The sequence below is a fragment of the Rhinolophus ferrumequinum genome, chromosome 4 (genome assembly GCF_004115265.2).
Source record: "Rhinolophus ferrumequinum isolate MPI-CBG mRhiFer1 chromosome 4, mRhiFer1_v1.p, whole genome shotgun sequence".
NCBI lineage: Eukaryota > Metazoa > Chordata > Mammalia > Chiroptera > Rhinolophidae > Rhinolophus > Rhinolophus ferrumequinum.
This window is the reverse complement of record NC_046287.1, coordinates 41,082,701-41,109,506: the sequence shown is the minus strand read 5'-3', so window position 1 is coordinate 41,109,506 and position 26,806 is coordinate 41,082,701. Positions and strand designations below refer to the sequence as shown.

General features: G+C 40.2%; 1 protein-coding gene across 2 annotated transcripts in view; it reads right to left on the bottom strand.

Annotated features, from left to right (window-relative positions):
- Positions 1-855: 855 nt before the first annotated feature.
- The window catches only part of GPC6 (glypican 6), a 1,028,052-nt gene continuing 1,002,101 nt past the window's right edge, over positions 856-26,806 (bottom strand). For both annotated transcript variants that reach the window (XM_033104888.1, XM_033104889.1), the window contains 3 exons: positions 23,485-23,621; positions 9,601-9,776; positions 856-5,315 (listed from right to left, as the gene is read on the bottom strand). In XM_033104888.1, coding sequence (XP_032960779.1) covers positions 5,113-5,315; positions 9,601-9,776; positions 23,485-23,621 — 516 coding nt within the window. In that variant the 3' untranslated portion in view covers positions 856-5,112. The remainder of the gene's footprint in view (positions 5,316-9,600; positions 9,777-23,484; positions 23,622-26,806) is intronic.

Below are 26,806 nucleotides of genomic sequence, written 5' to 3'. Positions count from 1 at the left end.
ATATTGTTGTTGCCTGATAAAAGTGTCTGTGGTTTTATTATTTTTTTCCCCTAAACCATTTGGATGTTTTTCCTTTCCATGAAATTGCTTTCACTTTATTTCCAAATAGAATTTGTTGTATTCTGGCTTTGTAGATAAAATTATCCAAAAGTTCCTTAATTGTTTTTGCAGAAATCACTTTTCTCCATAGAAACTGACATAGTCATAATGTGAACTAAATTATAATATTGCTTACAGTTAAATGTTGCATTTTTGATATCTTTATATGGGTTCCTTTATTTAAGAGACCATTCTTGAAAAAAGGAATGTATTTGTAATAACAATAGTTAACTTTAGTAAAGAATGAATAGTTTCTAACTGATTGTTTTGACAACTAGTGATTAGCAACTAGAACAGGTTTTAGCACAGAACAGGAGTTTAATAAATATTTGTTAAAGAAATCTTTAGCATGTTATACAATATTTAGCATTCCTGAGAGCATAGAAACTTTCAGAAATACAAAAATGAATTCAATTCACTGAATTTGGGAATTGTTAGTTCTTTCCCATATTATTTTTCTGACCTCATTTATAAAGTATTGACTTTTTATCTTAGAGAAGAAACCAATACCAAAGAAGAGAGAGATAGTATCTTCCATACATGTTTGGAACGCTCTAAGTATTCTCAAATTTTCAAAGTTCATGATTTCAAATGCCAAGTGTACTTAGGTGAGTGGTAATGATTTAATCTATGGTACTTTTTCTCTTCTTTTTTAATATTACAGTTTCTGAAAAGGTCTCAAACGAAAAAATAAAAATCGAAATGTCTGAAATGTAGACAATGACAATAATTAAGAAAATGCAGAAAGGGCACTGGTAGATTTTTAAAAACTATTTTAATACAAGATTAATAGCAATTTTCTATCCAAATCAGAAATAAAAAATCTTAACCCAAATAATATTCATTTGACAGTCACATAAAATTTTAGGTTTGATTGGTGCACACACTTGTCCTGCATATATACTATGCATATGCACACAGAGACCTCATAATTAGGCCATCTTTAGGTTTCTTTTCATGGAAGTACCTCATTGTAAGGCTAGGTCACAGATTCCAGTAACTGTTCAGCTTTGAATGAGGTTGGGTCCACGCTGAGCTGAGTCCCCTTGCTGTAGCAAACCATGATATAGCAAGGCTCCAGAATGCATACAAATCAATACTCCATTTGTATAAGTTGGCCTAAAACTAAACACTGTCTAATGTCTCCACCAAGGAGGAACACATTGCAAATTTATGCGTTATGGTCTCCTTTACTCTTTTGCCAGCAAAGCTAAACTGCCTTTTTTTTTTTTTTTTTTTTTTTTTTAAGTTAAAGTCAGGTCAGTTAGTGACTGTAAATAAATGAAAATGAGTTTCAATTTCTGCAAGTTTTGGGTAAGTGAAAGCTTGCATTTGCTAACCCTCCCACCTTGAATCAAACCACCTGATAATTAGCCTCGCAAAGAGAAGTAACAAAAGAATCACAACTCAGGAATTTACTAAGTTTTTATTCCTCCTTGGGGACTTTAGTTGGTGTTCAGTGTGTAGCCAAAACATGTATGTAATGGCTAAAGAATTAAAGTAGGCTAATGTCTACAGCAGGGAATATAAATTAAATATCCGGGTTCTGCATCCAATAATATTTTCAGTGTGTTTGAATTATAGAATGTTATCTTTATAATTACTACTGCTTGTCAATGAATAATAGTGTTTTTCAGTGTAGACAAAGTAGTATTTTCTATCCCTTACAAGTAAAGCAGGTAATACAAGATACTCATTTGGGTTAGTCACTGTAAGGGAGTCAGATTGCTATTGCTAAGGTCGTTGTACGATGGCTATAATCAAAGTACCGACTTGACCTTCATTAAAATGACAGAAGGTAGTCATGGCTGTCCTTCAATACAGAACCATAAGCAGAGCTCTAATTCATGAATTTGGAATTCATTCTTCTCTGCTAAAGACTTTAGCCTCTGTTTAGATTTTGTTATAACACAGACAAAGTATAATATACACCAATTACAGACGTGTATTTCTGTTAGAAAAATACATATTATAACTAAACATGTAAATAGAGGCACTTCAATAAGCTAAGTGTTTGCAGTTATGAGCATCACCCAACAATTTCTAGCATCTGATTTCAGTGAGCCCATTCCCCTCTACTCATAATAGAGGTTATGATGTCATTACAGAATTTAGGGGACATTAAAGCAAATGAGGGTAGATCATGAAAAACAATGGAGCATCATTGCTTCCCCTATCACAATGCTGAAATGAGAGAAATTGATTTGGCCATGGGTGGGGTGGGGTGGGGTGAGATTCCAAAATACTTACTGAAATCGGGTAACTAGATTAAACTAATTCCCACAGGGGGAAAAAATTCTCATGTTAAATTACTCTGAAAATCATGACACACTAAGATGATGATTAAAAACCAGAAAGTACAATTTGAATATTATTTTGACCACATCCATGCAGGTGACTAATATTGTGGCATCATTAACTGATAGTCATTTCAGCTCTCTGCCTGGCTCATGTGGATCACTATATCTCATCAATATGAGTACCATTGATAACGAAGGTGTTGAATCAAATGCAGCAGGCATTTATCTATTATCAGTGTGTTTAGTGTGTACGGAATATGAGTTCACTTTCATTAATATAATGTGTATTCATATACATGCACGAAACTCTTTGGGGGTGAAAGCACAGGGGAAACAAGGCATTTTGATCTATTTCATAAAAGACAAGGCAGAAACATTTTTCAAATGAAAGACTTGGAATTTAAAACCATAAAAACAAGTTATTACTCAAATATTCTGGAAAATCGAGGTTGATTTAATTTGTATTACACCTTAATTATTGGAGAAAGACAATACTGATTTCTGAACATACAATGAAATGAGCAACATAAATGATCGGTCCTTCATAGAGATGTTTTATGTGTAATCGGTGACAGGAAGCTGAAGTTTGGCAGTGAAATGGATGGTCTTCTAGAAGTATGTAATGCTGAATTAGGTTAAGTGTTAATTTCATAAAAAGTTAAATGAAAAGATGCCACAAAGTCTCTCAGAATCCTACATTTCATATTTCATTAGGCATAAAATAGCAATAGATGTTTCTACATACTTTCAGTTTCATAAAAGTGCTCAATTATACTTAATACTATTGTGCCGCATATGTTCTACTTAAATGTGATGACTAAATCAATAACTAATTATAATTTTGATGAGAATGCACATTGAAAAATACCATTTACGTGTCATTACTGTCAATGGGTTAATTAAAATGTGACTGGTATACTATGGTGTCTCAAAACATTGCTTTTCCCAATGCATCATAAAAACCAGGAAACACATGGATAGCCAACTGTATTCATAAAGCCCCAGTTTGGTTTATTTTGCTTCTCTTTGTCAGGGGGAGCATAGGTCCTGTCTTTGGCACACTTGGTAGATCATTTAGTCTGTGGCTCTAAATTAGCCTCTTGCATTAGGACATATTTCTAAGTGCCAAGCAGGAACCCTAGGCTGAAGGCGTTGTACATGAAAGCAATGGTTTTATGTGAATAACACATTTTATTACACATTCAGTTTCCATCACCAGTGAAGTCCTGCACACCCATGGCTTTCCCCGTGAGCTTGGTACAGTCTGGAGCACCCAGGACAAAGCACGCTCATGCAAAAAGGGTGTGCCCTGGCAAACTTTTAATAAATGGACAGTTAGATACGTAAAAAGTTCTCTTTCTTGATTCTTGGTGCTCATAGATCATTGAGGAATCCCTTCTCTGAGCAGCACAAAACAAGAAGAGCTGGTTGACAAAACATTTTCGTTACAAAGGTGTGTCAACCCTGAGCTTGGAATTAAGAAGTTAAAATCTGTGATTTATATATATATATATATAGATATAAAAATAGATGATCATACTAAGACTAAAAAAGTGAAAGAAATCTCCATGTCAATACTATATATATAATTTTTTGTCTTGACTTTCATTGTTGTGAGTTATTTTGTAAGAGAATGCCCTTGTGATGCAGAAACCAATTGACACAAAGCAAATATTTAAAACTGTAAACTCACTTATGAATCGAATTGCTTAATAGTTCATTAAAATAACTCTTCTTTTGGGAGTGTAACGAGCACAGAGGCAGAAACATCGAATTAATGTCCAACCTGTGGCTAAAGCAAAGTGATTGTATTGTTGAAAATTATTTTCAATTCAGACCCTTGAGGAGGATGAGTTGGTGGGGGTGTCCACTAATAAATGAAGATGGAGGGGAAAATCTGTGCCAATTGGATACAGTGGACAAATAGTAAGAAAATTAATGAGAACAACGGTGCCATTACTGCAATTGAAATTGGGCAGGGTAAGAGAGAGGAGCTGAGTCGTAGCAATTTTTTGCTCTCATGTTAAAGATAGAATTCTGAAGTTAGTATCAGTACCTCTGAATCAGTTTGGTATAGTGTGTTTAGAGTGCAAGATGATTGCTCCAAGACAACAGTGTATTTTCACTACATTAAAAAACTTTCAACTTTCTCCCCATAGCATTTTGTAAACCCAATTAGTCACAGTAAAGCTTACACTGGGAGCTGCCTGACAATGCTGAACTTATAGCGTTAAAGCTCTTTTATTTTCCTCTCTTGTTTACTGTTTCATTGAAAATGCAGTTGTCTTGGGGCTTGGCCTGATTTTACAAAGAATTTTATTTTCTTCCTATGTTTTTGTTGTTTCAATGGGATAAAACAAAACAAAACAAAACAAAAACAACAACAACAAAAAACTCACAACGTGAGATTCCTTTACTTCTGCAGCATAAAAGCAAATGAAGGTAAGAAAGTCTCCTGGTACGAAAGATTTGAGTAAGAATTCTCTAGAATAAACAAGGTCTTCACAGATAGTGAAGGAAAGGGGAAGCAGTCCAGTCTGGCACCCGGTACTCTTTGGGAAAACAAAAAGGGAGGCAGAGCGCAGTACTGCTCTCTTCTCATAGAAAACGGTAAGTTTTTGTGGCATGGTCCATTGTCCAAGAGTGTAAGAAAAGAAGTGTGTTGGCTGTTCAGATAGCTAAAATGCAGTTTCATCTGACCAAAAACCCAGGATTATCTGCACAGTCTCTGCAGTACCAGGACAATACAGATGAGAGATGCTGAGAGCAGGGAGTAGCCGAGCTGGGCTGCAGAAGAGTCTACTTCTCTCCGGTCGGGATCAACTGCAGGGGCCTCTGTGGTGACAAACTCAAACTCCGTGGGACACACGTCATCCATGCACCCACTGCCACTCCCTGAGCCACTAGATTCATCACCTGGTGTGGACAGATTGACAAAGAAAGTTAGATCACAACCTGGAAAGACTGGAGGTGTGCAACAGATTTGGGCATGGTGGCGGAAGGGGACATCTCTCTATTGAAGGATCGCCCACCCCACCCTGATGGGTTTGCTTTTATTGGGCAGGTTTGTGATAGGTGGGCGGACTGTATCAAAATAGATGTCTGAAACACACTATGAGTTGATATCCAGCGTTACCCAACTAAGGAACACGTGAATCTCAGATCTAAGGAGAAGCCATACTTACCATGCTGGCGTTTGAAAGTATTTCTTATTCTGGCCAATATTTAAATTACTTTAAGAAATTCCATTCTTTGCTCTTTTTGTACCTGAGAGCCATTGTTCTTAGCAGTTATCCTGCTTTTATAAAGGATTCTGAAAGGATTTTTGGAGTACGGAGGAGTAATAGTAAAGTAATAAGAGGAAAACAAACACTGCAAGTGGGCAAGTGGGCAGTCAGAGGAGCACAGCACCCAGCTGTGAAAGGCACATATTATTATTACTCTATTCCCCTCTTAAGAGCAACGATGGACTTCTTCTCAACCAGCCTCTCCCTTAGACCAGCACTGACTGACTGTGACTTGCAGGCCAATTTGGTCTGCTGTTTGTTTTCGTATGGCCCAAGACCCAAGAAAGCCTTTTATATTTTCAAGTGTTTTAAAAAGCATCAAATACAAAATAATATTTTTGTGATCTTTAAAAAGTATGTATATGAAATGTAAACCTCACTATCGATATATAAAGTTATAATGGAATGCAGTCCCACCCGTTCACTTATACATTGTCTAATTCTGTGTTCACATATGGCCTTCAAAGCTGAACATATTTAATATCTAACCCATTACAAAAAAAAGGTTACCATTTCTTGCTGGACACCAATGCCCACAGAGTATTTGTCTTAGTGCAGTATCTTCCTGAAACCGAGGGTCCTTATGACTTTGATTAAATTTAGTTTTAAACCCTAGCTCTAGAAATCATCTCTCTCTCTTTCTATGTCTCTCAGAGACCTAGGCTTTCCCCTAGATAATCAGCAACCCCCGAGGTGCAGAAGACAGTAGCCTGGACCTGACTATTGGTCACAGGGTCTGAACTTCTGGCAGGATAAAGAGAACACCTTGACCTAAGTTAGGTTCCAGCTCCTGAGCCCTAAAGTAGAACGACCCCCCTGGGTACTTTTCATGAGACTGGACAGAGGGACTCCAGAAAAGACCTCAGAACTGTCCTCAAGACCTGAAGAAATGGTTCATTACCCTTACCTCACCTCTGACCAATCAGCTCCTAACACAACCCCGACCCCCTAAACCCATGGTGTCTTGTGATTTGTTCTTAAGAGCAATAGCTCCCCTGTGTCTCTGGGCTTATTGCCATTTCCTTAAGTAAACCTCTAGTTTCTTTGCTGCAAACTTGTGTTTGGGTCTTCTTTGGCTTTGATGCCTGCAGGCAAATGAACCCCTTGAGTTGGGTAACATTCCCTGCTTGCCCAGTATGTCCCTTAGGTCTGCTCTAGTCCCACTGCTTGGTTTCTTTTTGTTTCGTGAACACTGTGTCTCAGACCTGGGTCCCAGAACAGGCTCCATCAATTGCTAGCTGTGTGCAATTGTGTTATTTACTTGTTTTCTCGTTTCCTGTTAGTCCCCTCCAAGAGAATATATACTTGTTGAAGGCAGAGGCTTTGTGTAACTGTTCAATTCTGATTCCTACTGCCTTTAGTAGTCGCTGGCATACAGCAGGTGCTCAGTAAATACTTGTTGAATAAATGCGCGTTGGGCAGCTTACTCAACTTCTGTTGGTTTCATTATCTCAACATGTGGACAATAACATTTACCTTGCAGAGTATGTGTGAAGATAACCCGAGAAAATGTGTGAGGACACCAAACCCAGTGCTTGTAGTGATGCCTGCCTGATGGGAAAAATATGGTTCCTACAGCAAAGGCAACCTAGAGTTTAACTTGCCATATTTTATTTAAGTAAACTAGGGCAAGCCAGTTATCATCGCCGAGGCTGTGTTTCTTCTTCTGTAAAATGAGAATAATCCCATCCTTTTGCAGAATTGTTATGGGGTATAAATGAGACAATGTTACTGGGAGGACTCAGGAAACTGTAAACCTGGTAATGACATTTGCTATTTCCCCCACTTGCTCAGTGATTCCACCTAATAGCCCCAAATTCCTTCCTGCTGGCCTGAAATGGTGATAAGTTTGTTAAACTGCTCGTGAAAGACTGGTACCATCTTGGTTGCTTGATGCTACTTAAACAAAGCCAAGAAAATGCAGGGACTCTTCTAATGTCTCCTGAATGAGAAATTTTTTGTAACGGGCCATCTAAATATCAGACAAAATCACTTGAATACACTACACCAGGTTCTTAACATTTTCTCTGATTTATCTTTAGTGGTCTTTACAAGGGGGCAAAATGCCCATTAATTAAATTCACAGATATCAGAATTGCTAAGGGGATTTTGTTGTAAATATTAGTATTATGAACAAGAAGTAATATAACCTTTACAAAGATATTATTAAAGTGATTTAGAATATTAAAAATATGATAAGCAAATAATGAGAAGAGATTCCAGCTGAGAAAAATAACGGCCCCATCTCTTTCTGAAAACGAATCACAAATGAACGTATTTAAAGGGTGATTTTTTAAAATGTCAAAAGCAATATAGGTGATGATGGCTGGAAGATGTGATAATGGTTTGTATGACAGACACTATCCTAAAATAAAGGGTCAAATTTGGTGCTTGGGTTAGAGTTACGGGATGCTCTTAACAATTGCTGATTTTTATTTTCTTTTGAGGGGAAATGAAGCAAAATCTCTTTTCAAGGACATTCCTTAAACATGGCAGATTGACATGTATATAACCTTGTTAGGTAAGAGAGTAGAGAAACAAGGCCAACATCAACTAATTCTTATGTATCTTGAATAATTTAATCCAGATAATAAAGCATTTTGTTAGCTAGTGAAGACATAATGGATAAATTGCAATGAGCAAGGCTAAGAAATGAGCAAGGGAAAAGCAGAAATGGTAAAACCTTGTGTAATGTTCTCTTCTGAAGAGAAAAGGAGAGGCTTAGTAAAGAGAAAGAGAAATAATGGGATGACTCTGGGAAATTTTATAGCAATAAAGTCTATTGGGTTGGCAATTATCCTGCATTTAGAAAATTAATTTTTGAGTTATTTAAAATGGAATAAAGCACTAAAAATTTTCTGCAGGGGACAACTCAGTAGGAAGATGGCTAAGACTTAGAGGGCTTAATGTCTTCCATCTGTAACTTCTTTCTGTCTCATTAATTCAAGCATATAAGCATCATCTTTTGCTTCAGTGACCAAATTACAGAATCGCTGGCAACTGCAGATCCTATGTTCAAGAAATCTTTTCCTGAGAACTCTCTCTGCAAGAGTACTTACTTAAAAGAAAACAAAAACAACAAACAAACAAACAAAAAACTTGCCTTCACATGCACCTTGAAACCATTTAGACAAAACTCAAATATCATAGTTTCATGCCAGTATTCACCTCGTAGCCTTTCAAATCACTTCTGATGCTTTTGTGATATTTGCTAAAATAGTCAAGTATACTATTGTATTAACATTTTACTATTTCTCTCAATATTTTAGATACAAAGTCAGTGGTCCCTGTATGTGTGTGAATGGCTAGAGAGCGAACAAGTACAGTTGAATTCATGGCACATGAGATATTATCTTAGCTCCTTTAACTATTGCCTCCAATGATCTTCCCAATAGCCTCTTAGGTAAGGTTGCTTCCCGTTCTATAGAAGAAGAACCTGAGACTCAAGCAATAATTTGTTAAAGACCCCAGTTCATGGTTGATAGAACCGGGATTCCAGCTCAGCCGTGTCTGAGCAATCTTTAGAACATTCTTCTTTTGGTGGTTGGGGGTGATGGGAGAGGGCAGAAGTTTGGGGCAGAGACATGAGAGCCGTTGGGGAAATGAGGAAGTGAAAACATTACTTTGTTGCTTTATCAAGAACGAATCAACTGGCTGATGAAACTCAATTTTAGTTTTGGTATGGCTGAATCCAATCCACTGAAATGGTTTCTTAAGGCCAGTTATGATTTTAGTAGTATCCTAAGTTTTGTGGATCAGAGCTCTCTGTCCAAAGGGCTATAAACCATTTTGCAGATTGGGCAAGAGTGATACAAGCTAAAAGGTGCACATTGTTCTTGAGAAGAAATGATGGTATAATCTTCCACAACCATTTTTCATTCTAGAGGGGACTAGTACTGTTCGGATGTTCTTACTTGTGTCCTGAAAGTTGACATCATTGCCATTGTATGCATTTTTTAGTTTGTTGGTCATTACACGGAGAGCCATGATCTGCTGCCTGATGAAAGTGTCGGGCCGAGTGATGTCCACATCCACCTCAGGGTTGTTGATCTGGTTGGTCAGTCCATCATTCATAATTTCAGGCAAGTACCTGAAGGGCACAGAGGGAGAGAATAGATGAGGGTGAGGCAGGAGGGACCTCGGATTCTGCCATGCTGTTTCCAACAGTGAGCCAAAGAGTTGGCAAAAACTGGGCTCAGTTCCTGGAAAAAAGGCCAAAGTAAAAGTATGAAATAAATTTTCTCGGAGGAGAGATGGCTAAAGTGGCCTCAGACTAGTTTTTGAAATGGCACTGAATTCTGAGCTAGGCTTGCCTACAAATGAATGCACAATCGGGGACTTACAGAAATTATGACTTCAAATGAACTAGTTCTCCCTCCATCCCGAGTGTTAGATATTTGAGTCAAGGACTTGATACCTTCCTCAGCTCGCCTGTTTATTTTGCTAGTAAGAACTGAACTTGTAGATTCCATATGATCTTAGAGCGCTCTCTTCTACAGGATGCCCTTTCTCCCCTGAGGAGGCCTGACCTCAGATTTTAATCAGAAGAAACTTGTGGATATAAAACAAACATCTTTGGAAAATTGGAGGAGTCACCAGTGATTACTGGAATAGTTGAGGTGTCCATTAGGGTTTTTATTTTGTAATAAAATATTGGGTCTAATTCAATATTGGGTAAAATCTAACGGTTCTAATTCTAAATAATCTAATTTTCTTAGTTGTACTAAAACGGCAAATTTGTATTATTGCTTTTACTTGTACTAAAATGTCAAAATTGTCAGTCATTCCACGTCAACTGCTTAAACTGTCTGGGTGCATTTATACCAGGGGAGACTAATGATCTCAGAAAGTGCTTGGAGCCCTCTCTGACTGCTTCTCTCATGACCTGTCAGTTTTTTGTACTCCTACTCTTCTTCTCACAAAACTTCTCCCACCTGCTTCTTCTCTCCTATTTTATGTGTCCCTCTTTGGAGTACAGACAGCTACAGCAGCCTCAACCTGACTTCCCAATTCTGTCTTTGCTTTCTAGTGCATTCTGCACATGCTGTCTGATTAATCTTCATAAAAGAGTAGCTAATGTCCATCAAGGACTTACTAAAGCCAGGCACTCTGCCAAGTACTTTACATACATTTAACAATTCAGTTTCCCAGCAAATATGCGAGGTAGTACTATTTTTATCCCCATTTTGTAAAGTGGAAAACTGAGACTTACTGAGGAAAAGTAATTGTGTAAATTCACAGAGCTAATAGATGGCAAAACTATGACTAAAGCATGGCCAGTCTAACCTCAGAGCCATGTGCTCAAATACTGCATCATACTGCCTGGTCAATCATAAGCTACGATTCACACTTTATACCTCTGCAATCAAAGCCCATATCCATCTCATGTCTACTTTCTTATGCTGCAACACTCCCTTCAATGGACCTTTCTTGTCTTACGGAATCTATTCCCTGTATACATCTTATACTTGCCTGTCCCTGTATACATTTTATGATTGCCTACATTACACTTTCTCATTTAAGTCCTTTGAAGACCCAGGTCAATCCTCACTTTCTCCTTAAGATATTTTCCAGCTGTTAGGGATCTACCCATCCTTTTGTAGGGCTGCCAGGTTTAGCAGGGCATTTTGTGCACTGCATAAAGTCACCTGCCGAGGGAATGAGTAGGGGATGGAATCCAGCCTGAATTTTGTGCCCAGGGAGCCATGCACCTGCAGGGTACCATTCACCAAAAGAGACACCTTTTTCTTTTCTTTTTTTGGAATCCTTTGGTTTTAGAAAATTTCAATATATACCAAAGGAGAGACAATAGTATAATGAACCTCATGTATCCATCTGGGTGCATTTTTTTCCAATTTCTACAAAGGTTCTATATCTGTCAGTGTCCTGGTAAGAAACAGGGGTAATAAAGAGAGTTTAAAGAAGAGACTATTTACAAAGGTGTAGGTAAGGTTAAAGGAAACCAGCATAGGGTGGAAAAATCACAGACAGGGTCCAAATGACACAGCAACTGCCAAACCAAAGCCCATCATTAGGGAGGGAGCTGAAAGAAGGATACCCTGACCTCTCTAGTCCCTCCTTATGACCTCTGGTTGCTATCTCCCATTGGCTGAACCCAAGTGGAAGCCAGCAAGCAAGGGGACCCAGGTGATGCAGTTGGTAGAGGTTCTCCTTTAGCGCACAGACCAAGGTGGAGGGATGAAAAGTGGATCTCAAGGGATTCAGGACATCCAGCACAGTAGGCTGGTACAGCCCTGCCTAATTGCTATTATTATCATTCTTTTATGCCTCTACTACTGTTGCTTGAAAGCCGAAAGAAAACTCCCTTTCTCCTATTTTGTCCTTCTGGTTTACATGTTCTTGTACAATATACTTACTTATGCTTAAAATTCTTCCCCTTCCTGCAGGTAACTTTCCAAGTTGCTGAAACCAAAGGCTCTACCCATCAGTCTCCAAAAGAAGAAATAGAAACACATAGAGAAACTTATATTTATGTCATTTTTTCAGGTATTGAAATCTTATGCATGACGTATTTGTGTATGAATTAGCTTACCCATTTTAAACCGGATGTCCCCCAAATAAGCTCCATGTCTTCATCCATATCTTGAACAAAATTGACCTCACAATGTTCACTACATAACGAATAATAAAACACATGGAATGCATTGCAAATTCTTTTCCATAAAGCTTCACAGTATTTACTGCCCTAAAAAAAAGTCCTAATTAAAATTTGAAAAAAGATGCGGAGCTATTATAGCTGTATTTTTTTCAGGGAAGCAGAACCTCTATGCTAGTATATCTGGGATACTCATAAATTCTTGTTAGAGTCTGAGATTGTCTTCCTGATACAATTTCTAAACTGTGACATTGGAATGACCATTACTGACATTCCATCATATGTGCTGGGCTCCATGAGCTCTACCTAATTATTAAAGCCTGCTGGAATAAATGGCAGCAAGTGCAGGGCACCCTTTGCTGGCACTGGAGTTGACAGGAGCTGAAAGGTGACCGTTGGTTCTGGTGTTGGCTCTCGACATTTAGGACAATGATTCCTGCAGCTGGACCTATGCTGAGTCAGAGGAGAGCTTTGTTTCTTTCAGATAGTGTGTGTGCTGCATGGCTTGCAGAGACTCATTTATCAGGAGCTGACTGCGATAGCTTACATTGGGAATGCTCCCCCTGGGAGTGTGAGTATGGAGGAACAATAAGAGGCTGCCAAATACACCCAGCCTCTAACTGTGCCTATTGACGCTCAGCCACTTACAATAAAAACAAGGAACAATGCACCCATGTCCTCAAGAACATTTTCTCCTTTCGATGTATTCAAAAGGTAACTTTAGAGACAATGTGGAGACTTCCACCGAAAAACACAGCTGAAAAATAAAATGGCCATTTGTCACTCCAGAGTATATCCTGAGGCCAAATCTGTGGATGTCCAGAGAACACCCTGCAGGATCTATGGAAGCTCAGGTTAGCACCAGGACCCATGAGACCAATTACTTGTTACCTCTCATGTTTGATCTCTTTCCATAACAATCATATCCTGCAAGAATGGATATAATTTTGAGCGCATACTATTCTTTCCTTTATTAGATTTTGCACCAGCTCTTCAGCATAACAGCATTCTATTTTTACACCCTCACAATTCTGGGAGACACGGGAAAGAAGGAGAATCTTGCTACAGATAGCTCAGGTTCTGAGGATGGATCCCCATTTATCTGAGGCAGGGAGAACCCAGAAATGAGGACAAACAGGGGTGTCATCGTTTTTCAGTGCTTCATGCTGTGATGTGGCAAGTGGGTGGCATTCATGAACAGTCAGGCAGAGCTTCCCCATTTTGGTTACTTTTTCTTTTGCAAGAGCATGTATAAGAACTAAATCTTTGGCAGTTGTGCAGAATTTTTTTTCACATCTGCTATGGTCTGAATCTTTGTGTTCCTTCCATATTCATATGTTGAAAACCTAATGCTCAAGGTGTTGGTATTATGAGGTAGGGCCTTTGGGAAATGATTATGTCTTGAGGGTGGAGCCCTCATGATTGGAATTAGTGTCCTTATAAAAGAGACTCCAGAGAGCTCGTTTTGCCCCCTCAGCCACGTGACGACACAGTGAGAAGTCTGTGACTCAGAAGTGGGCTCTCACCCGAACATTCTGATCTTGAACTTCCAGCCTCCAGAACTGTGAGACATAAATTTCTGTTGTTTATAAACTACTCAGTCTGTGGTATTTTGCTATGGCAGCCAGAACAGACTAAGACATCTAATTTCACATTGTAGAAGTAGGCTTTCTTGATCATATTGAAACATGGCTGATTAGGGTGGAAAAGTCCCATGGGAATATAGGGGGGACAGATACAGTCGACCTTGTGGGTGGCTGCAGTCTCTGTGCTGGGACCCTCTCTGACAGAGTTGATTGACAGCTTCTGTCACCTGAGAGACATTAAACCTGAGAAACAAAGACTTGTCCCCACAGAAGTTTCTCACTGGCCAGCCACAGTTCTTGTCATTGCCACTATTCCAAATCACTCCTTTCAGTTGAGCTGATGCTTCGAGAAAGACCCTGTTGATATCTCAATGCGCTTGCTGGGAGGAGAGACATGTTCACTTATTCGTATCTCTCATCATCCAGTTAATGCTGGTGGTTGTTCTGATGGAAGTAGCTACCCAGGGAGGGAAAGGGACACACAACTCTAAAGATTTAATGGGATTCGAAAGCTGGTAAAGTCTGAGATGCGAGGCACTTATAAGGGAGGTTAGCTTGGTGGTGCCCAAGGAAGTCGTGGTGCCCACAAGTCCAAGTGGTCAGGAATGGGGAGAAATGGGGTCCTTAGGTGTTGGCTTGGGTGTGTTTTCGGGGGCCGGGTCTGACACCTCCTTTGCTCCTGCCTCAGGACACACTGGGAAAAAGACTGCGAAAGCAGTTTCAGTCTTGTTTATTGCCATGAGTGAGCTCCATTCGATACCTGTCTCTGTAGCAATTTCTGATTCTAAGCTACATATTCATTCACCTTCAGTGCCTTTAAGAATTTTACTAATGTAAGTAGATGTAACACCAAAACAGGTCCAAAATTCCTTGTCTGCAGTTCCCAAATTCAAAAATCTCCAGTTATTTTCTGCAATCCATTTGATTCCAAAACTTGATCTGAACTGAAATGAGGTTAATTGTCGTCCTCATTTATTAATACATTGTGCTGCAGACATTTACAGTATTTGATTGTGAGTTGCAGTCACAGACGCCATTGGGAGTACTTTCTAAAATCTAAAAAAAAAATTATGCTCTGTGACGATTTTCTAAAATATAAACAATTGTGGATTCTGAGACACATATTATCCCAAGGATCTCAAATAAGGGATTGTGAACCTATGGTATCCACAACCTCTTTCAGAAGCTTTCTTAAAATATAAGTTTTTAAACTTCACATCCATTACAATGGTTGTTACTGCAAAACAAAAACAAAAACAAATCCAAAACATAAAGTAACAAGTGTTGGTGAGGATGTGGAATGTAGTGTACATGTCTGTCATTAAGCTTTCCACTGCCAAGGCATCCACTCAAAAGACATCCATCTTGAAGAAACATGATGCCAGTCGTACGACACAGCTACTAGCAAAACAATCAGAAAAGGAACTAGGCCAGCCCTATTTGTGAAGGAACCCCTTCAGAAAGCCCTGGGTAACTGAAGTAACTGAGCACTTGTCAACCACACATCTCCTTTCCCATGCTCTAATTCAAGCTTGGATGCTTTAAACTAGCCCTCGAAACGCTGGGCACCTCACTCTCAGACCCTAACAAAAGCAGCCACAGGTGTGTTCTCTCTCTCTCAATCTCTCTCACTATGACTGCACTGTGTGGCTCTCAGGTATACCATGCGCCCTTCAGGACCTATAAGTAATAAATCTTGTTCCTCAAAGTTCCCTTGATGGTTTCTTGATGAAGAGCATCCTGTGATTATAATAAGAACCACAAGAGCAAACCCCGCTGTAAATCGGGGCCCTGGTGGGGGAAATGTCTGTGGGACTTGCTGTGAGTGATGTGTGACTAGGCCAGCGCAGCAGGCATTCTTAACTGAAGGTTATGCCATCAATAGGTTCAGGACGGATGGAACGTGGAGAAATTGGAACTCTTGTGTATTGCTCGAGGGGATGTAAAATGGTGTAGGCACTGTGGAAAATAGTAGGGCAGTTCCTGAAAAAGTTAAACAAAATTCCCATATGATCCAGCAGTTCCACTTCTGGAATTTTTAGTCCAAAAGAATTGAAAGCAAGTACTTGAACAGCTATTTGTACACCCAGGTTCATAGCAGCATTATTCACAATAGCCAAAAGGTGGAAGCAACTCTAGTATCCATCAATAGATGAATACATAAACAAAATGTGGTATATATATGTAACACATTCAGCCTTGAAAGGAAGGACATTCTGACACATGCTACACTATGGTTGTGACAGAGACATTGAAACAGAGACATTGTGCTAATAAGCCAGTCACAAAAGGACAAATATTGAACAATTCCACTTATCTGAAGTACGTGGCATAGTCAAATTCATACAGACAGAAAGTAGAATATTGGTTGCCAAGGGCTTGGTTAGGGAAGAGTGAGGAATTAGTGAATTAGGGTGCAGAGATTCCGTTTAGGAAGATGAAAAATGGATGGATGGTGGTCATAGTGTACAATAAGTGCATGTATTTTATGCCACTTAAAAATGGTGAAAATGGTAAATTTTGTTATGTATGTTTTACCACAATTAAAAAAAAAATCTGTTTTAAGTATAACCTTTCTGAAGTTCTTGACATAGATTGCTTTCTTCCCTTTCCATTTTTCCTCACTACAAAGTGGAATTACTCAAAGCATGCTGTGATTTTATACTTTAAGGGAATTTATAAATTCTTGAAGACTCTTAAACTAGAGCTGTCTGTGGTATTAGGTATTTCAAAGAGACGTGACACTGAGATAAGGTCAAAGGCACAGAGACTGACTGAGGATATCTGAGATTGCTCTGGGACCCAGCAGCGTGATTGTGGGCAAGTCACTTAGCCACTTTATAGAATTATTTTTATATTTATATGAATAACACCTTATTTGTTTCATAAGCTGCCATATTAAATGAAAGTATATGAAAATGCTGGAAAAATACAACACATTATTCAATTCGAATGCATTCTTATGAAAATGAAGTTGTTAACACGGCTCCCGCAAATGCCAAACTTGTTTCTTAGGACTGGCTGACAACAGCAGAATTTGGAGTTTGAAAGCATAAATTCATGTACAGAGGAATGATTTCTTGTGGCTTTCCTCCAGCTGGAGACTGTGTGGCAGGAAATGGTTTGAGAACTCTTGGAGAACACACAGCTCATTGGTTTCGGCAGTGAGCAGAAGCTAAATTCTTCGACTTGGCCTCTTTACTCATTGGCAGGAGCTCCCCAAACCCATCCTTTCTTGGTAGAACTGGAGTCAGCAAACTGCAGTGCAGATAGGAAAGAAGACCCACGAGCCAGGTTTCAGGGCTCTGAGTTGTCGACAGCAGCATGCTTCTTTCCCCCTATTTGTAGCCACATTTTTCACCACTCTCAGGAGGTGCATGCAAGCATCCTTCTTTCCCAGGACAGTCAGCCTTCGTCAGGTCTTCTCTCCAAAGTATGCCGCAGAAGGCAAGTGTGAGTTCAGGAATGCCAGATTTGACAGTTGCCAGTTCTCTTCCCAGACAGATTTCCCACCATCCCAAGGTTTCCTGGCTGGGTATACATCGAATATTTTACAATTCTTTAAAATGCAGCTAGAGTGCTTTGGGACATATTTCGCAATCAGACTAAAACAATATTGTCCTGCCAAATCTGCCAAGTCGCTATCTTTGACAGATTTCTCATCACCATGCATCATTTCGTCCATCTTCCAACTGCTCAAAACTTATCCAGTCATGACTTGCTATTTTCTTTGCTTAGTCAATCTACTCAGTGGCTGGTGAGAGTGACTAATCTATTCTCTATATTTTTTCACTTTTCCTATTTCTTTCAATTTACCCTATTTACCTCCTGGCCTTAGGTAGGACTTCCTTTGGGAACACAGTTATTTCTCTGAGGATCTGGTGCTGTAAAATACAGCGGAGGCTCCCTGTCAACGCTATTTCCAACGTATCCAATTAACCCTTGTCCCTCATGCAGCACCTGGATCACCTCCTCCCTGCAGGCATTTTAAAGAAAGGACACAGTGACAGCTAAACACTGGCTTAAAAGGAACAGAAGTAGAAAGTTGATTTGCCAGTTTTATGGGTGAGAGGAAGGAGTCTGAAAATAACTGACTCAAGAAATATGTATGTTTAGACTCTGAAATAATGTATGTATGTTCTATCCTGAAATCCGTGTGCTATTGGGACTTGCTCCTCAAATTGGCTTTCATTTGCGTTTTTCCTGTCCCATTCCACCGTTTCCCATACTTCCCTTTCGTTTTTTAACTCCTATGAGCTTAGAAAAAGCATCGCCATGAAGAGAAGAAACAATCTCCAAGGAAGATATATATGCTGTGATTTGATATGGCTATGTCCTCAGAAAGCAACAATCTGCCTCTATAGAAGCAAAAAGGAGGAGCCTCCATGAACACGAGGGCTTTATTTTTTTCTTCTGCTGATGTCTGACAAAGTTCTAACCTGTATATGCTAACCATATAAAAGTTTTATTTCCTTCTGAGCCTATGCTTTCCTGCCTCCCATCTAATCATTCTTCTCGAGCTTTTGTACAGACAGCTCATTCCGGCCACTGGCTGCCCAGAATGCCCTTCTCAGGGATGACGGATGATTGCAAATGTTCTCCAAGGTCTCCAGGTTCACCCTGGGAACTTAGGAAGCCTAGATTTGTAACCAGCACGACGATTCTTTAATTTTTTTTCCCTTTGGCCTTCTAGATGATTATCGATTTTCCTCACTTACTTACCAGCTTCCCTTTCAATTCCTATTTGTCTGAGTTGAGTCAGAGTGTTGCTGAATTTTCTCCTGTTTCATCCTAAAAAGTTGCTTAGCTAAGTGAGAAATGGGAAGAGTGGAAGTTACACTTGCAAACTCACTTTCTTGCTGGTCACTGAAGATGCATCCTAAGCTGCCTTTCTTGGGTGATAGACACTGCTGTGAATTCCGAGGAAAACACTTGATCAGCTATTTTGATAAAGCAGGATGTGATTCTTTGTACTAACTATTATGGAATAAATGTTTTTGTCCCTCCACGACCCATGTGTTGAAGCCCCAGCCCCTAATGTGATGATGTTTGGAGGTGGGGCCTTTGGGAAGACATTGGGTTTAGGTACGTTTGTGAGGGTGGAGCCCCTGTGATGGGATTCGTGCTCTTATATGAAAAAGAACGGATCAGAGCACTCCCACCCTCAGCTCCCCACCGTATAAGGGCACAGTGAGAAAGTGTCTGTCCACAAGCCAGGAAGAGTACTCTCCCCAGAAACCAACCCTGCTAGCACCCTGATCTTGGACTTCCAGCCTCCAGACTTTGAGAAATATCTGTTTTAGCTGCCCAGTCTATAGTACTTCTGTTATAGCATCCTGAGCTGACCACGCCACCAATTGAATCAAGTACTGACCAGGGATTCAAAGTATCCATCCATGGCCCCAATTTGTGACTAGAGGTTTCTGTGGACAAAAGAGGTTTGTCGTGCAATTGTGAAGGCTGTGTTGTAGTTCCAATTTAAAAGAGAGCTTGATGCATGGGTGAAGCCTAAGCAATTCATTGTCAGATCACTTCAAACTGGCCTGTGCTCCAACTCTCCTTAGTGGATGACATATGACCTCCCTGGGTCTGTTGCTGTTGTTGTTTTTAACATGAGAAAAGCTCTATTAAAAAGAACATCAAGGGTATCCACGAAGACAGAGAGAAAACGGCAAATTGTACTATGGTCCCTGAAAGAAAGGGGAATGCCTTACATGTTAATAGAAGCTTAAAGTAGGGCTGTCAGATAAAATACAGGACTACCAGTTGAATCTGAATTTCAGATAAACAATAAATCCTTTTTTTGTAATATAAGTGTGTTCCATTTGGTGTCTGCTGTTTTATGTGCTAACTCTGGAAAATTCTGCCTTGGAGTCTTGCTACTCAAAGTGTGGTCCCCAACCTGCATCCCCTGTAAGCTTGTTAGAAATGCAGAACTCCAGGCCCCGCCACAGACTTATTGATTCAGAATTTGCATTTTTTAACAAGATGTCCAAGTATTGAGCCTGCGTGTTAGCATTTGATAAGCATTGTTTTAGAGTTTACAACCTGTTTTCATTGACATTATTTCATTGGTTTTCAAATTGTCCCAAGAAGTTGAAAAGGAAAGAAGAAGCAAGGAAAGGGTCCACTTGGTGGCCTGGTGTTGTCAAAATGGAGATTTAAATGCTGACGGGGTCATGGCATGTTGCAATTTCCTCCCATCACAGGGTGGTCTCCTCCTTGTGCCCCATCTCCTGTTTGCAGACCTGTTTAGCTGTGAAAGCAGGGTGAGATCTGCCAGGGATGAGTGAGGGTGCGGGCAGAGGGACAAAGGTAGGTTCATGTTTTAGGGAACCACTGCTCACACACCCTTGTCCATGATCTCTACACAGCAGATTTCACCCTGTGGCTGCCAGAGAAGCCACGTCTCCTGTTCTCTCTGTTTCAAGTCGTTAATTCCAACAGGTGTCATTGATTTAATAACAGTTATTTGGGAAAATAAAATAATTGTTGGAGTAAATGGACATATCCATTGCAGGAGTCATTTGGATTTCAGAGACATTCGAATGTGAAACAGGTATGTTTCTGAATCAGGGAAATAGGACAAAAATTCATGGAGTAGCATTCAGAAAAAGTCAGGAGAAATACGGGTGACGAAGACAAGTCTGATGAGATACTTAGATGCATAAAAAGGCTGCAGCAGTGGATGTGAACCCAAGAATGTGGTGAAGGAGGAGTGTGCTGGATAAAATATAAAGAGAGGAAGAAATGTCCGGGTTATCAGTGGTCTCATCCCACAGGCTTGAGTGTAAAGACTCCAGACTGTGACACTCTATCAATGCAAATGAGGATCTCTGTACCATATCCATTAACAGATGTTGGTAGATTTTTTAAAAAGGTTCTGGTTTTTTTATTTCACATGGATGATAAGAATAACCTTTCTTTCTTTTTATTCCCTAAACATTCCTAAAGAGTTAAGAAGGCTTAGCCTCTGAAAATGCATACTTCAAAAGCAGGAAAAAATAAGTTATTATCTGCATTACCAATGGATTTTTCAACTCACAAAATAGTTCAGTGAAATTTCTTTAAATGAAAAATTTCTCTAAGTGTTTCTAGATCAATTAATATTTGAATGAGAAAAAACTTTCAATTAGATTTAATTCAACAAGTGTTTATTTGCTATCTATACATAGTGTGCCATTAAATATTAGGTTGGTGCAAAAGTAATTGCAGTTTTTGCATTTATTTTTAACCTTTTAAACTACAACTACTTTTGCACCAACCTAATGTAAAGGTACAATATTAACATTTCATTCCAGGGGAATAATAATAATAATAATAAAAAAGAACTAAAAGCAACCATGAGATTTTAGTTTTTCAGTGGGAATATAAATTGAGTCAGTCACGAATATTTGACAGCTTCATCTTTTTAATAACACAGGGGGTTAAATTCTGGAATGTTCCTGCAACCAACTTTGTTGCTTTAAATTTGATGATTTCCCTCACCTGCATAAAATCCTCCAACGGCTTCCGTTGGACTTCAGGACAAAATTCAAACCTGGCCCCTGCGTATTGACTGATCCAGGTGCTTCTCCTCCTATGTGATCCTTTCCCAAACGTACAGCCCAACAGTATGGTACCTGGAGTTCCTAAATCCACTGTCCTCTCTCCAGCCACTGTACCCTTTCACGTGTTGACAGACAACAATGTTATGTTATAGCACTTGATTCACAGTGTCTGGACAGAAGTGCCTAAAAATATTGCTGATGGACTGATAGACAGAGTGAATGAATGTAGATCCGTTTTACAGAGCTAAGGATGTTTCATTTGTTCTCCTAACCTGGGGAGAGCCATATTTAGCGGTCATTTGTTGTAAAGCTAGGATATTGAAGAGAAAAGAGTACTGCACTAGGATATGGGAGATTTCAGCCTTCACCCTTGTTAGTTGACTAACCTTGGACTGACAAATCGTTTACTCTGTTTGCGCTCCTGATTTGTATACTGAGGAATTCGGGGTGAACCATTCCAGTCACCTCTAGCTCTAACTTCAATGGTCTTTATCTTCCCCATTCATTTCCTTGATGGAGTGCAGTCCCCTCCCCAATCCCTGCCTGCACCCATTCTTTGTATTTCCTTCTGTTAGAAGCTGCATATGTGCCAATATCCAGCAACCTGTGTAAGCATTCATGGGAATGTGTTTCAAAACACAGCCTTCATTTTAGCCAAGGCTGAAAGGTAAACACAGATGGGCAACAGAGCAGCTCAAAAAATCAACCCCTTTATTCATTAGGCCATCTCGTCACCCTTTGCCGTGTCTTTCTGCACACTCATTAGGAAAGGACACATTAGCAGCTGTAAAATCGGCTGAACTTGCGGGCCAAAGGTCTCCTTCCTAAAAGGCCAGATATTGGCAAATTACAAGGCATTTATGAGGCGCATGTCATCGATATTGTGAATATCTCTCTGTATCTCGTGATCTAAGATTTGGATATTTTGGGGCAACTTGAAATATTACAGCTTTTTCTATAGCTGTCCAGTTTTCACTTTGCTAAGCTTTCTCTAGCATGGCTAGAGAAATGGCCATAATATCATGGCCAATGGATGCTAAGAAACGCAACTCAGCAGTGTAAGAAATAACAGCAAATGAGCACCTCATGTGCACCCCTGCTTACGTTCTGCAGTTTCTTCTGAACTTAATATCCAGGTATCTTTTGTTGCCTTTTTATCACAGCTTCTTCATCTACTTGGAACTGGCCAATAAGGTCCCAGAACGGAGCCCTCCTCCTCTTAGCTTCTCCACCTGCTGGTCCATCCCCAAGGATTCCTTGAGGCCCATTTACCAGCTGCTCTACCCACCTGCATCTCCGCTGGGGAAGGTTCTGGCAGACTCTTCTCCTGGTGTCCTGCCCTGCTTGCCAACTCCTAGCCAGTTTCCCCATCCAACTTCTCCACCCTATGAGAACTCAGGCCAAGCCCATTTTTGGGCTAAATCAAAAAATTCAGAAATTCCATATCAAGCGGCAGCAGCACCGGGCAGAAGAGCAGCAGGATGAAAACAGACCATCTCTCATCAGGAAATTCCAATGGGACTTTCCAAGGCACAGGACCTATGAGAATGCTTTCCTGGTTGTCCCTTGGTCACTTTATTTTTCCCTACCCCTTCCAATGAGCACTTCAAAAAATGTTTTTCTCCAAAGAGGAAAAAAATTACACTTGAATTTTTACTTCCTGTTGGACTTGTGATGGAAAAAAACAGTAAGCCCTGAAAATTTAACTACGAACAAAAATAGCTCAGCTATCTTAGAGTCATTAAGTGAACATAAAAAGCTCTTTGTGATCTCAGGATATCCGTAACCTGGCATCTGTCACCGTTCCTTCATCCTCATCCTGAGGCAAGGCATTCAGAACAAGGATTCCACGCTTAATGGCACCTTGAGAGTAAGTGCTCCCAGGTGCCCATCAAACCTGTCACTCTGAACAGCTGTCGCTAAGTGACGACTTGTCCCTCCATCCTCCATTGCTTTTTGCATAAACAGGTCTGCAGAGTTGTGCCAGGAGAGCCTTCCGCTGGATGCGCAAAGCCCTGACCAGAAGAACCACGAGTCACCCCTCACCTGGCTTTGCTGTGCCCGTTCCAGCATTCCTCTTCATTGGACGTGCCTGCTGTCACGCTCTCATCCTTGCAGATGGTGTAGGGCAACGCCGACCAGACCTTTTTAGAGAGCTTCAGCTTCTCTTTTATGTCTGTGACCTGATCAAGAAAGCAAGGGAAGACAGTGAATATTCTCCCCACACCTTGTCCCTTTCTACACAAGGACACAACACAGGTGAAGGTGAGCGAATCTGTGATAGGGCTAGAACAAAGTCTTTGTCCGTTTTAAGAGAGCTATAAGATTTACTGCTTAGCTTCCTTCTCCCTTAATCTTCCTCTAGCTTCTGGCAGGGAGTTCTCAGGTAATTGGCTTTTTGTTTTCCATCTTTTGTCCTCCCATCCTTTGAATTGAAAACTTATGCAGCATCTCAACTGACTTTGGGTCCCTCTCCAGCTGGGAGATATAGGTGTGCCCTACTGCAAACACCCTAAATATGTTCTTTAGAATTCATTTGCTTGGATGTCAGATAAATGGACTTCAGTGGTGCACCAAGAGATAAAAACCCTTTTCCCAATGGTCTACTTGTTTTTGTAAGAAACATATATTGTCACTCATTCAGCTGCTGGTAACCTCTGCTCTTGACTAATTGACAGGCCCATAGAGCACACTCATGGATGGTGAGCAGCAATCCAAACCCATTTAAAAATCTCTAGAGCCAGAGAGGAGAAAGTTATTCCAAATACAGGTAAGGGTAAAATCCTCCGTCCTATGGAGGGATGGACGGGAGAAGCTTAGTAACAGCATCTTTAGTATGTTCAGGCTCAGCACTGACTGCACCTGGGGAAAGGGCAGGGAGAGAGCTTCAGTACCATTCTGGTTCCCTAATGCTCATCGAGGTACATGCAGTCACAACCTGCTTTCCTGTTCTGCCTACACAAACCCTGGGAAAGTCTAATCACTGAGACGCATCTGTTATAGGTTGAATTTCCCCCCAAATTCATATGCTGAAGTCCTAACCCTCAGTACTCAGACTGTGACTTTATTTGGAAATATGATCTTTACAGAAGTAAGAAAGTTAGAAATGAGGTCATTAGGGTGCCCCAATCCAATATTTGGTGTTCTTACAAAAAGAGGAAATTTGGACACAGAAATGAAGAGAGGGGACAACGGGAAGAGACATAGGAAGAAGACATTCACCCACCAGCCAAGGAAAGAGCTTGGAAAAGATCCCTTTCTCACAGTCCTCAGAAGGAAGCAACCTTGCTGACACCTTGATTTTGGAGTTCTAACTTTCAGAACCGTGAGACAATACATTTCTGTGGTGCAAGCCACCCAGTCTTCAGGACTTTGTTACAACATTCCTACCAAACCTATACAGCACCCAAGAAGGGAGAACCACTGAGATTTAACAGCATTCTTATACATTTGAGACCAATAGCCTTTGGATGCAAACTATTCTATGTTTATTGTGGATAGCACATAGATTTGAGAAGAAAAATTCCAAAGATCTTTTGTGAGCTTTGAGAGTGAACACACAGAAATAAAAGAACTTTGACATTTTATTGTGGCCCCAGTCATGTTTCTCAGGCGTTTCAGAATTACAGTTTTTGGCCTCTGCTTAACTGTGACTCTGACGATGACGGAGGCTTCCGTACTGGGAAATGTCTGCTCACCCATAAAGTACGGAAGAGGACCAGAATGCTGAATCAGAGAACCTGGTCCGTACCCTCAAATAGTGTGATGTTACTTTTGTGTGAAAAAAATCCACGAGTAGCTTACACACAGGAAACGTTTAGGATAGCTTGAAACGTACACTCTCCAATTTTCCCCATTCCTGTGACCTTGGTCCACAGGCTGCCCCTGGCTCTCCTTCCAGCCATGCTGACTGGGCAAGGAGATCTGCAATAAGAGCCTGTCCTTTCCTGCTCAACTCTCCAGGCGCAGATTGTGTGTATGTTATGTGCTTTTTATCTTTTGTTTTAATGATATGCACTATTTCTAGCCAGCCATTGATGGACGTTTATTCTCTGTTTATCAATTATATATATATAAAAAAAACAACCCTCCCAAACACCAACTAATGAATGTTGAAAGAATGATAGTGAGAAAAACCACCGTTCTGCAACCATCATAGTAATAATTGATCTCAGCAAATATCATCAGTGGATGCTGTTCTGAGTTGAATTGTGTACCCCTCCTCCACCCCCCCCAAAAAAAAAAGATTTTGGAGTGCTAACCACCAGTACCTGTGAATGGGACCTTATTTGGAAATACGGTCATTGCAGATGATCAAGTTAAAAATGGGGTCATTAGGGCGGACCCTAATTCACTATGACTTTGCTCTCATAAAAAGGGGAAATTTGGCCACCAAGACAGAGACACACAGGGAGAAGACCTTATGAAGATGAAGGCAGAGATGGGGTGATGCATGTACAAGCCAGCGAACACCAAAGATCGCCAGCAAACCACCAGAAGCCGGGGAGAGACCTGGAGTAGATTCTCCCTCCCTGCCGCCCTCAGAAGGAACCAGCCCTGCTGACATTTGGGTCTTTGACTTTCAGCCTCCAGATGGTGAAACATCAAATTTTTGTGTTGTAAGCCACTCAGTTGGTGGTACTTTGTTACAGCTGCCCTAGCAAACTAGTACAAATGCAACAAAATATTGGGTAAAAGCTTCATAGGGAAGAGGATATTTACACAATCTCAAAGTACCCTCCACAGATTACATACTATCATAAAAGGAAAACTGGCCATTTTGTAGGACAGAAACTGAACAGGCCCCCAAAGTACCCAGTGACCAAAGTACCAGGACAAATCAATGATTGTGCACCTCTTGGGGTGATATGACAAGGACACATCACTTATGTAGCCAAAATCAGAACCTTAACCCAATCCTGAGGGCACATCAGACAAACCCAAACTGAGGAACATTCTATGAAACCACTGGCCTGTGCTTCTCAAAATGTTAGTCATAAAAGGTAAAAAAAAAAAAAAAAAAGGCCGAGGAGTTCTTCTGGATAAAAGATATGGCATCCAAGCGCAGCACATGGTTCTGGATCAGGCACGAGCTCAGAAACATAATTACCATAAAGGACATTATTGAGACAGTTGGCAAAATTGGAATAACAACTCTCTATTAGGTAATAGTATTAGTGTTAAATTTCCTGAATATGAAATACTGCGGTAATAGAGACGAATGTCGTGTTCTTAGCAGATACACGCTGAATGAAGTTTTTAGAATGAAAGAGTTATGATTTCCACAACTTATTCCAGAATGATTCAGGAATGATGGCGGTGAGGATGATGACGATGACGATAATACTAATATATAAACATAGTTGTA